This window comes from Vicugna pacos, chromosome X (genome assembly GCF_048564905.1).
Source record: "Vicugna pacos chromosome X, VicPac4, whole genome shotgun sequence".
In the NCBI taxonomy this organism is placed as follows: Eukaryota; Metazoa; Chordata; class Mammalia; order Artiodactyla; family Camelidae; genus Vicugna; species Vicugna pacos.
Genome location: NC_133023.1, coordinates 12,068,020 through 12,080,623, shown reverse-complemented (window position 1 = coordinate 12,080,623; position 12,604 = coordinate 12,068,020). Strand labels below are relative to the sequence as shown.

General features: G+C 41.3%; 1 protein-coding gene across 3 annotated transcripts in view; it reads left to right on the top strand.

The window, feature by feature from the left end:
• The first annotated feature begins 5,196 nt into the window (after positions 1-5,196).
• Positions 5,197-12,604, top strand: part of CTPS2 (CTP synthase 2) — a 95,945-nt gene continuing 88,537 nt past the window's right edge. The window contains exons 1-2 of one of the 3 annotated variants that reach the window (XM_072956285.1): positions 5,197-5,435; positions 10,585-10,789. In XM_072956285.1, the coding sequence (XP_072812386.1) occupies positions 10,624-10,789 (166 nt within the window). In that variant the 5' untranslated portion in view covers positions 5,197-5,435; positions 10,585-10,623. Of the gene's footprint in view, positions 5,654-10,584; positions 10,790-12,604 lie in introns of all 3 variants that reach the window. The other 2 variants (XM_072956284.1, XM_072956283.1) reach the window with 2 other exon arrangements.

The following is a 12,604-nucleotide window of genomic DNA, read 5'->3' as shown; positions in this document are numbered from 1 at the left end:
CGCCCCTACGGCGACTCCGCCGCCGGCCGCTCATGCGTCACGTCCGGCCAAAGGCCCCGCCTTACCGCCGGCTGATTATTTCGTAACTTAATTACGCGCGTGGAAACCCGGCAACGGGATTTCCCCACGTTGTCTCGCCCCGCCTCTTTTCCCTCTCCCCAGGCTTTGTAAGTGATTAACCTAGGCGTGGAAGCCGCGTCTTTGTCACTCTAAGCAGCCTGGCTGTGGGTTAACCTCCCCTGTTCAGGTCCAGCTGGTCCAGCCCCGCTGAAATGGATGTCTTAGCTTTCTCTGGAGTCGACGTCAAAACTAGCCCAGGGCCTCTGGGTCCGCCTACCAATTTGCAGGTTACACAGAGGACAGAGGGAAGTATTAAAGGACACCATGGGATGCAGGCGCAGAATCTAGGCTGTGAGGGACAACAGGCAAACGACCTTGTTTCTTCCAATAAATTGCAAGGAAGCGGGGGAAGGGGAACCTATAGATGAAAAACGATTTAAGAGACCTCATGGCAACTTGTGTATTTTATTTGACCCTAATTCAAACAAACACAAGAGGGGAGGGAAGTATGACGTTTATAAGAATTGGAAATTTGGGCACCAGATAGTTGATTAGATTAAGAGATTGTTAAAAAAAATTCTACTTGTGTTAGATAAACATAAAATTTACCATCTTAACCATTTTTAAGTGTCCAGTTCAGTAGTAGTAACTACGTTCCCATTGTTGTGCATCCAGTCTCCACAATTCTTTCCTGTTGCAAAACAGAAATTCTGTACCCATTAAACAACTCTTTTTTCCCCTCCCCGCAGCCCTCGGTAACCAAGCTACTCTCTGTCTGATTTTGACTACTACAGGAACCTCATGTAAGTGGACTCATACCATATTTGTATTTTTGTGACTGGTTCATTTCATTCAGCAAATGTCCTCGAGGTCGTTCATATTGTAGCATGTGTTAGAATTTCCTTAAAACTCTGCCTTAAAAAAGGCTGCCTCTAACACTCTGAAATAAATTGTAGCAATATTTTTTTTTGGATCTGTCTAAGGCAAAGGAAACAAAAGCAAAGGTAAACAAATGGGACCCAATTAAATGTACAAGCTTTTGCACAGCAAAGCAAACCATCCACAAAATGAAAGGACAACCTACTGAATGAGAGAAAATATTTGCAAATGATATGACCAATAAGGGGTTAATATACAAAATACACAAACAGCTCATACAACTCCATATCAAAAAACAAAAAAGCAAACAATCTGATTAAAAAATGGGCAGATGACCTGAATAGACGTTTTCCCAAAGAAGACATACAGGTGGCCAACAGGCACATGAAAAGATGCTCAACATGACTATCAGAGAAATGCAAATCAAAACTACAATCACCTCATACCTGTCAGAATGGCTATCATCAAAATGACCACAAATAACAAATGTTGGCAAGGATGTAGAGAAAATAGAGCCCTTATATACTGTTGGTGGGAATGTAAATTGGTGCAGCCACTGTGGAAAACAGTATGGAGTTTCCTCAAAAAGCTAAAAATAGAACTACCATATGATCCAGCAATTCCTCTCCTGGGTATATAGCCAAAGAAAATGAAAACACTAATTTAAAAAGATACATGCACCCTAATGTTCACAGCTGCATTATTTACAGTAGCCAAGATGTGGAAGCAACCTAAGTGTTCATCAACAGATGAATGGTTTAACAGATGAATGGTTAAAGAAGATGTCACACACACACACACACACACACACACACACACACACACACAGACACACACACAGGAATACTACTCAGCCATAAAAACAATGAAGTTTTGCCATTTGCAACAACATAGATGGACCTGGAGGGTATTATGCTTACTGAATTAAACCAGAGAAAGACAAACACGTATGTGAAATCTAAAAAATAAAACAAATGAGTGAATATAACACAAAAAAAGCTACTTTAAAAAAGGCTGAATAATTTTCCATTTTATGTATATTCCACATTTTATTTACCCATTCATTGTTTATGCATTGATGGACTTAGGAATTATTGATTTTTAAATTGTGGTAGTTCTATTGTGTGTGTGTTTAAAAGAGTTCTTATCTTGTAGAGAGTTTTTGATATTTACCAATGAAATAATAGGATGTCTGGCATTTGCTTCAAATTAATATAGGATGGGAGGAAATGGGTGGGGATACAGATGAAACAAACCCGGCCATGGATTGATAATTGTTAAAGCTGGACTTTTGTGTCTGCTTTTCTGTAAATTTAACTCTTCCCACAATAACATGTAAACAAATGAACAAAAAACTGGCCAAGTGAACAATTGCCCCTTCAGAGCAGGGAGTTCATGAACATACTTCCCGAACACAGTCTCAAGCATTATGTATTCCGCCTCCCTCCTAGGAAGAGTAGCCTAGTTCCAGTGACCTGCATGATTATGTCCAGGACAGATTACAGTCCTTACTCTCCAGTTTTCCAGCCTGAGGTATATTTACAATTCTGGTTCAGGACTTTAGCTTAACAAGCCCAACCTATTATTTTTCCAAACAAATTTATTGAGATATAATTCACATACCATACATACCTGTCCAAAGGGTACAATTCAATGGTTTTTGGTGCATTACACTATTAATTTTTAAAATTGTGTAAATATATATATGACATAAAATTTGCCATTTAAACCATTTTTTAAATGAGCAATTAGGTTTGAATTTTATCAAATATCCATTCAGTAATCACTATGAGTTCCCATAGTCCTAAAAATAGTTTTTGACAATGTTTACTAGAATCAGAACCCACATAACATATATTAAAATTATGTCTCTTGTGTTTCCTTTAATTTATGGGATCTTCCTTTCATCTCTCTTTTTTTATTGAGGTATAATCGGTTTCATTTAACCATTGTTAAATGTACAATTCAGTGGCATCAATGACATTCCAACCTGTTTTTAGAGAGAGTCTGGGTATTGATTAAGCTTTGAAAGGCAGGAAATATCTTAGGACCAATTCCTTCAGGATTCAGTCAGTGAGAATCTGAAAGTGGTCAACACTTTCCAGAAAGAAGATGTTTGGTTCAAGAGTGACTGGAATGAGCCTGGAATTTCATTCGGAAGCCTAGGACAGGGGTTCTAACTCCATCACTTAATAGGTGAATAATTTTGACCTGTTACTCATCCTTTCTGTCCTGCAAGTTTCTGTGAAAGGCCTGATGGCAGAGATAGGGCCCACCCCATTCAGCCTTACTCTTGCGCTAACTCCAGGACACCCCGAACCACGTTGAAGGCCGTGTTCCCTGGGGGACAGATGGTTTTCCAATCATTCTGAAGGGCAGAATTCTTCAAAACAGAATACTGTAAAAGAACACAAGTAGTCAACTTAATGACAGACTTCTTTTTTAGCTTTTTTTTTTAACTCCTCAATGCTATGCAGGCCATAAACACTCTTATGCCAAACAAATCAATCTAAACCATGTTATCAGACTCTACTTCAATTAAAAAAAAATAAGCCCTGTTATCAAATTTGTTTTTCTGCTCAAATTTTTTCCCATTTTGGATTAATAATGCAATAGTTATAATAATCCCTTTGTAGTCACAAAATATCCTCCAGCTGTTCACCTTGTAGATTAATACAATAAGGATGAGGTCTTATATCCTGTGGTGAAGAGTTTGGCTTTGGGGACAGTCATTTCGGTGAGGACACTTCACATCTTTAAAGTTCTTCATTATAAAAAGGGGAGCATAATAACTGTCCTGGTTGTAAAGAGGAAATGAAGTGCTGAAATGTGGAAGGAAACCTTAAGTATGTGGCAGGTATTAAGTATTACCATCGATGCCAACCTGTTTCACAAGCATCCTTTCCACTGGGTCTTCTGGAAGACTTGTTTCACAACAAACCCCTCTGTGCTTCCGGCCTTTTTACAAGGTGTTTTCTCCCTAAAAAAAAAAAAAAAAAAAAAAATCATTTCTTGGCCTCCATGGTTTTCCCTACTGTTCCTGCCGAGTGGAGTTTCTGCTGATTTTCCCAGAAGTTATCACCATCCCCAAATCCTTACTGCTTCTTCCACGACTGCTCTGTCATTCTTGGTGGCAGGGAACTCCCTTTTGTTTTGAAACTCATTGAAGTTCACCTTTACCCTTCCTTGTTGCTGTTGTCTACTAGCTTTGGGGTCTTTCTTCCACATTCACTGAAGACTTGGTTCCTCGGCCTCAACTGACTCCTCCAAGTTCTGCCATCCTTCCACCCATCCTTCCTTCCAACACCCTCGGTGTCCCCTACACCGGCTTGGTGCGCATAGGACCCAATTCCAGTCAAGCCCATCTCACCTGACTCCGTTTCAGTGTAGACCCTAAACTGGATCATCTCCTGGAATTGCTTCCCCTTTGCCATCTGCAACACCAGCACCACACTCTGGTGACAACTCCCCAGTTCCTTCATTCCCATAGACCCTTATCTTTTGGTCCACCTCTTTTCTTTCTCCCATTCTATCAGCTCCACACTGCTCTCCCTTCCTTTCCTCTGTGGACCAGACCCCTGGTGCACTGCTACCATCACATCTTTCGGTGCCCTCAACTTCCTCACTCTCATCTTTCTAGTCTACTCAAACAGCAAACTCTGGTTTCATCATAAATATCTATATTTATATATCAACCTATAGATATGTTGCACAATCATAGCTGGACCTCGTTACATAGTGATGGTTTCTAAACGCCACTAGGTCTTCAGTGACGCTCATCTCACTAGTTCGTTCGGCCCTCTAGTGACTCACCTGGTTATTCAAAATTCTCAGTACTTTCCTAACCCCTCTCTCTCCAAGCCCTCCTACTATCCCTCCGTAGATCCTTTCCCCTTCAGTGGTTTGTGTATATTCTTCCCTTCGCCTTAATAACCTCCTTTGTCCCTTCCCAGCACCAACCATACTCCAAATACCTTTTCAAAGTCACTAGGTGAAGCCCTGATTGTCCTCCCCCTGCCCCCGAATTTTTAATTTTTTTAGTTTTAGTTTTTGCTACATGAGTACTGTTCTAGGAACCTTACTGATTCCAGAGGACATGGAGACCCCCCCCCCGATTGGGAACCCCTCAAAAGCAGGACTCCTGTCGGTTTCTCATTCTCTTCTCGGCGCCCCTGCAGTCGCTGGCGCGCGGTAGGGGATCTCTCTGTGACCGAGGAACTTCTTCCAGGGCCGAGAGCGGGACGGGAGGACCGGCGAAAGGTCTGGGCGTGCCGAGGGGCCGGGGCGCGGGAACGTGGCGTTCACCCGCGTCCCCGAGGTGCCGGTGCTCAGCGAGCCGCGGAGGGGAGGAGCAGTCCCCGGGCTGAGCCAGGCCTGGGGCCAAGTGCGTCCAGGGCGGAGGGTGACGGGAAGCTGCCGGTGCCTGAAGAGTCACTTTTTGGGCGCTTGTTTCGGAGCGTTGCACAAACCAGGGTGCAAACCTCGAGCTCACCAGCGTGAGTCAGCGGGGCCCGCGGCGGCAGAAGAGGGGAAGGTGGGCTAGGAGGGCGCCGCGCACCCCCGAGGCCCGCGCGTGTGGCGGGAAGGACCCTGGGGCGACTTGGGACCCCCTGGCGGCGGCCCCCTTCTCAGTCGGACAGGTGAGCGCAGGCAGGCCTCGGGGCGGAGCCCACCGTCCCCATCGGCCACCCTCGGCGCCACCACCGCGACACAGGTAATCCCCCGCCTGCCCGGGCCTCCGGCGCGCACGTGGGACCAGGCTCCTTTGTCCCCTCAGAGGGCGCCCGCCGCGCGCGTCCCCGCACCCCGCGGGCGCAGCCCGCGGGCAGACAGCGGTCGGGACCATGAGAGCCCGCCCTGCGGCGGCCGGCGGCCCGCGGCCCATGATCCGGAGCGCCAGGTCCCGAGGCTGAGCTTCTCAGCGCCCCTGGCCTTGGAACTGGGCGCTGGGGCCCGCCGCACCCCCCGTCCCGTTCCTCCCGGGCCCCAGGAGCCTGGAGCTGGTGTTGGCGGAAGTGCAGCCCCGCGCGGAGTGAAATGGCCTTTCTGTCCCCTCCCCCGTTCAGTGCCCTGGTTAAACCAGGACCCTCGCATTTCCCGGGTCAGAGCTGGTGAGGGCGCGGGGAGCCTAAGTCCGCTGAGGCTACAACATAGCTTTCTTTTTGCAACAATTTTTCCAAATTTGATGTGTAATTTACATGCAATAAAATGCCCTTATTTTAAGTGTGCAGGTCGGGGATGTGACAAATTATACGCCCGAGTAACCACTACCCTAACGTAGAGCATTTCCATCACTCCAGAAAGTTCCCTCTTGCTCCTTTCGAGTCAATCCACACCACCCCCATGCCCTTTGATTTCCATTAAGGCTTAGTTTTGCCTGTTCTAGAACTTCATAAAATGGCATCATTCAGTAAGTACTCTCTTGTTTTTGACTACTTTTAAACGGTAGTCGTTGAGAAGGTGTCTTTTGGTGCTTCCGAGGTTTTTAGCTGCTGTGGCCTGCACTGTCCACTGTGGTAGCCACGCGCCACGTGAGGCTCTTGAGCACAGGAAATGTGGCGAGTCCGAGTTGAGATGTGTCGTAAGTAGACACACCTAATTTCGAAAGACTTAGTACAAAAAAAAGGACGTAAATTATCTCACCAAAATATTGATTATGTGTTGAATGATAGTAGTTTTGATACACTGGGTTAAATAAGATATTACTAAAATTAATCAGTTTCTTTTTACTTTTTTAATATGGCTACTGGAAAATTTAAAATTACGCATGTGTAATGTTTCAATGGACAGCAGACAGCCTACATACTTCTATTTTTACAGACAATTGGTTCTGCTCACTGCATGTAAGACCACATGTAGACTGGTGGTCTTCACAGGGGAAAAAACATCCCAGTTCGAGAAGCAGCTGAAGAGCCTGTATTTTTCTGTTGTTTTAAAATTTTGCTTCAAAATTACTTGTTTGCTTGAAAGAGGTAGAAAAGACTAGGTGTCTCCTTGGTATTAAGTTACATTTCCAAGAAGGACTTAGTAAAATATCTGACGTACTTAAAAAGGTAACTTGTGCTTTTGAAATTATAGAAAACTAATAATTACCTACAGCCCAAACACCTAAATATATTAAAATGTAGCATTTTGGTGTAATTTTACCAGTCTTTTTTTTTTTTTTTTTAAGTGGAGGTACCGGGGATGGAATCCAGGACCTTGCTCATGCGCTCTGCCTCTGAGCTATACCTCACCTCCTGACCAGTCTTAATTGAAAAAGAATAGATGATATGTTATATTTAACTTTGTATCTTGCTGTTATATTTAATTTTATATCCTGCTTTGTTCATATAACATAAGCATTTCTTATATGAAAGATTTTTAGGCTTTTTGACATCCACATAATGTGAACTCTCATGAATACACTCCAGTTTTCTATGGCATTTTTCTATTTTGCTGACTTTTATAAATTGGAAGTCATTTTAATAATGTGACAGTGCCAGAATAAGGTAGTTACAGCACCACTTATTTGCCCCTTCATTCCACATGAAAAGTGAAGACCAAGAGGGCAGGGACCTTGACGTTTTTATTTTTTTATTTGTTATTTATTTTAATTTTATTTTTTGGAGGGGAGGTAATCAGGTTTATTTATTTACTTATTTTAGAGGAAGTACTGAGGATTGAACCTAGGACCTTGTGCACGCTAAGCATGCACTCTACCACTTGAGCTATACCCTCCCCCCTTTAAAATTTTTTTAATTTATTTTAACTTTAAGGACCTTGACTTTTTGTTCACCCACACATTCCCAGAGCCTGGGAACACGCCCATATTCTTGAAGAAATCTCTGGTAATAGGTCTATTCCAGGAACAGGCCCTTTACCTAAATTCTTTAGGCAGCAAAGGGGATGGTAAAAAAGAAAGACTTCTTGAGTCTTCAGTCTTCCATTTCTTAAAAATAATCAACCTAAGTTGTCCTCATGCCAAAGAGACACATTTTGGGGTGGCAAGTTTTGCTCCCCTACGTAACAGACGTTCAATAAACATTTGTGAGCTGACTGAATCAGTGAGTAGGTGGCTCTGAAAGTCAGAGCTAACCTTCTCTTAGCATCGGGTGCTCTCTGTAAATGCCTGCACAACTCTATCAGGCAGGCACTGGTGTTATTTCTGTGTACTGCACAGGTGGAGAAAATCGAGGTTCAGAAAGGTTGAAAAAGTTGCCCAGGGTCATAGCTGTAAGTGACAGAGTCAGCGTTTGAATGCAATCTGTCTCCAGAGGAAGTGTATTTATCAAAATAGAGGAAATCCACAGTGGACTGTGATGATTTTACCATTATAAAAACTACCTGGGCTAGTAGGAGTGGCAAGAGATGAATATTCAGATACATTTGGATCTACCAGAGAAACATTCTGGGTTCAGACTGAGAATCTCTTTCTGGCTCCAGTCAGTGGATGGCCGGGTGACCAGTAAAGAGGAACAGTGGCATTGAACATGAGCAACTGTACTGTGTACAGAAAGGCAGGCCCAGGGACTTAAGGAAGCCATTTGCCATGGGACATGTGTGTATTTTGGATGGCTTCAGTTTACTTGCCCTGATGGTGGTCAGCTAGTTGGAACTGAACTCATAGCTCTGAAGTGAGATAACTCTACACCTTTGAAGTTAAGGTAGTTTGTTTGGAAAGTAGAGGAAACTACAAAATCAGAATGGGCATTCCTTTGAGGAAGACAGACAAGTAAGATAAATGGGTAACTGAAATCATTTTTCCCTGGTTGCATTTGTGCTTAATTTCCAGATATTTAAATTTTTTTGTGAATTACAGTGAAAAGTGGGATTTAGAGTTATTAGCTTTTGTTAGTTACTCTCTTGTCTTGCAGCTGCAATTTTATGTTGATAGTGTTAATTGGCTGGTTGGCTGCCAGAATCATGCAAATCGATGCCTTTAAGGCTCACCTTCAGGTGCAGGGTGAAATGGCCAAAGGCCCCTGTACATGCTCAAGGCAAAAACAGTAGTACTCACAGTAGAGAAAACCAAGTAGCTCTTGGGCTTCCTGTCTGCCTCTAAAACAAAAGAGTTTGACTCAGACAGCAGCATAAAAGTCAAATAAAATTTCCTTATGACATAATATACATATTTTTTTCCTTCTTGAATATTTCTGCCTGGTGAAACTGATGGGTAAGGAAACAGATTCAGTGTTCCATATGCTTAGTTAAGGAAGATACATTTGTTATTATTAATAGTGACATGAATAGCTAACTTTTATTAAGGTCTTACCATATGTTAATATAGGAGTTGTTTTGACCTCCTTCTAAGCCAGGTATCAGCAAACATTTGCTGTAAAAGATAGTAAATATTTCAGGCCTTGCGGGCCAGAAGTCTCTGTTTTCACAACTACTCAACTCTGCCTTTGTAGCAAGAAAGCTGCCGTAGACAACATGTAAATGATGGGCATGGCTCTGTGCTAATACAGCTTGATTTATAGGCACTAGAGTTTGAGTTTCATACAATTTTAATGTGTCATGAAATATTCTTCTTTTGATCTTTTCTTAATCATTTAAAATGCAAAACATTCTTAGCTTGGAGAGCATACAAAAACAGACAGGGGGCCAGATGTGATCTGTGGGCCCTGGTTTCCTGACTTCTGATCTATGCCTTAGCCTGTTTGATCCTCACAACCACCTGCAAGATTTTTTTTTAATGTTGGTATATTTGAATGTTGATTTAAAAAATATTTTTTAGAGCAATTTTAGGTTCACAGCAAAACTGAGCAGAAAGTACTGAGTTCCCATACATACCCTGCCTCACACCCACAGCATTCTCTATTATCGACATCCTGAACCAGAGAAGTACATTTGTTACAGTCAATGAACCTACATTGACACATCATTATCATTCCAAGTCCATGGGTTACATTAGAGTTCACTCTTGGTGTTATACATTCTATGACTTTGGACAAATGTATAATGACCTATATCAACCATTACAGTATCACAGGGAAGAGTTTCATTGCCCTAAAAATCCTCTGTGCTTTGCCTATCCATCTGTCCCTCCTCCTTAACCCCTGAAAAATATTGATCTTTTGACTGTCATCATAGTTTTGTCTTTTCTAGAATGTTATATAGTTGGAATCATAAGTATGTAGACTTTTCAGATTGACTTCTTTCACTTAGTAACATGCATTTAAGTTTTCTCCATGTCTTTTCATGGATTGATAGCTCATTTCTTTTTAGTGCTGAATAATATTCCAAGGGAATGGTATTTTTTATTCCATCCACAGATGAAGAAACAGGCACAGAAAGGATTAGTACCTTGCCCAGGTACAACTGGTTCAGACTTATCTGACTCCAGAGCGTGATCTCTTAAAATTTTTTACCATGCCTCTGAATCCCAGAGAAATTTGGCTTCTTATGATGAAGTTTGTCATGTGACAGAGTTGGGGTAAATGTAAAATTAGGGTAATGGAGCCAGACACTTTGCTTTCAGAAAGTATCCACAGCTTCTTGCATATCGAAGAGAATGAAAAACTTAGAAGACTTTGTTTCAAATATTTAGTTTAGATAGAAAAAATGTTGTGTGCTTTTGAAATTCTGGTTTAACATGCTCTCTGCTTTATTGGTTTGAGAAAATGTTTCTCTTCTCTGATCCTTAATTTTATTACCTTTCAGATTATATCTGGGTGCTGGCACCCAGCCACTTCTCAGCCAATGAAGTACATCCTGGTCACCGGTGGGGTCATCTCGGGCATCGGTAAAGGGATCATTGCGAGTAGCATTGGGACAATTTTAAAATCATGTGGACTCCGAGTTACTGCCATCAAAATCGACCCGTATATAAACATCGATGCGGGCACTTTTTCACCATATGAGCACGGTATACAAGAAAATCACTTCCCCCCATTAAAAAGCACTGGGTTAAATTGCAGTTCTTCCTTGTATTTTGGGTAATTTGTTTAGGATCGAGTTCCCGAAGTAGAGTTGCTGGATCATATGTGAATGGTCTCATGGTTACTGATACATTTTTCAGATTGCTGATGACATTCCAAATTAATCCACCCTTTTGGAAAACAGTGTGTGAGGATTCCATTTTTGTTGTACTTTTTGTAGTATGGATTTTTTTTTTGGAGGCAGATAATTAGGTTTATTTATTAAGTTTATTTATTTATTATGGAGGTACTGGGGATTGAACCCAGGACCTCATGCATGCTAGGCATGTGCTTTACCACTGGAGCTATACCCTCCCCACCTTAGATTATGTTTTGTTTTATTTTCTCATAAAGGTGATATATTTTGCTTAACATTTCATTGTTAAGAGGAATGCTCAGACAATATAGAATATATTGACAATTATATTGACAATATAGAATGACGTGAAGAAAATAAAAAGCACCCACCACTTACAATAATTATTGTTAATGTTGAAATGTTGATGTGTATACTAATTATTTTTAAAAAGGCACCAGCCCTCATTTACTTTCTTTTTAAACTTTTTATGTACAAGCAAGAAGGTGCATAAATCAAAAATGTACTACTTGATGAAATAAACATACTGTGTAAACAGCACTCAGATCAAGAAACAGAAACCCCCTTTAAAATGCTCCTTCCATTACATGCAATATAATGTGTATGTGCAGTCGAACTGTAATAATTGTACCTAATAAAACTGAAAAAGGAGAGAAAAAAATGCTCCTTCTAGTCTCTCTCCACTTCAAACAACCAGGATAACCACTATCCTGTCTTCTAACATTGTAGATTAGTTTTGTTTTTTTTTTCAGAGAGAGGAGAGGTAACTATTTGGTATATATATATATTTAACGAAGGTACTGGGGATTGAACCCAGGACCTTGTGCATGCTAAGCATGTGCTCTACCACTGAGCTATGCTCTCCCCTAGTTTTGCTTATTTTTGAGCTTTAAATGAACTGAATCTTAGAGTCATACTATTTTTTAATCTAACTTTAAAACTTAATCTATTGTGGACATTTTAATATATTCTGTACTCCTAAAGGCTGCACAGAATCTGTACAATAATAGCAAATAATTTCTAGTTTATTGATATTATAAACAACATTGTGATGGAAATCTTTAAAATGTTTTTTTTTTTAACATAAATGCCTAGGTACAGAACTTCTGCTTTGATAGGTAGGTATGTTTTTCAGGTTTTTAAAGGTAATATCTTTATACCTTTGGTGAATACTATTCTTTTTAAACTTTACTAACCTGAAAATACACCAAAAAACAAAAAAAAAGGTCGCTCATTATTTTTAGTTAGATTTTTTTTTTCATTTTTGTCTGTGGAATGGCTTATTTAAGTCTATAGTAGATGGTGTATTTGTTTGAAACTACCACCCAGCTTCTGTGGAGAAAATTTCCCTGCCCCACTGACTTTGGACTTTGGCCTTGTAGGATGGTTAATTTCCTGATTTGTTTGGAACTTTCCTGGTTTTGAAACTGAAAGTCCTGCATCCTGGCAACCCCTTTACTCCTGGGCAAACCAGAGAGATTGGTCACCTTATTTGGCTATGTGATTTGCTGCATAGGATATTAGTGACTATGACATGTGCCTTGTTGAAGCAGGACTTTTCAATGCAATGGCATGCTTTGGGCCAGTCTCTCTTGTGTTTCTGCCCTCTGCTGTGAGACCTGCCTGCCTCATGTAGGGGTTTCTCCTTCAAGCTGGATCCTAGAAT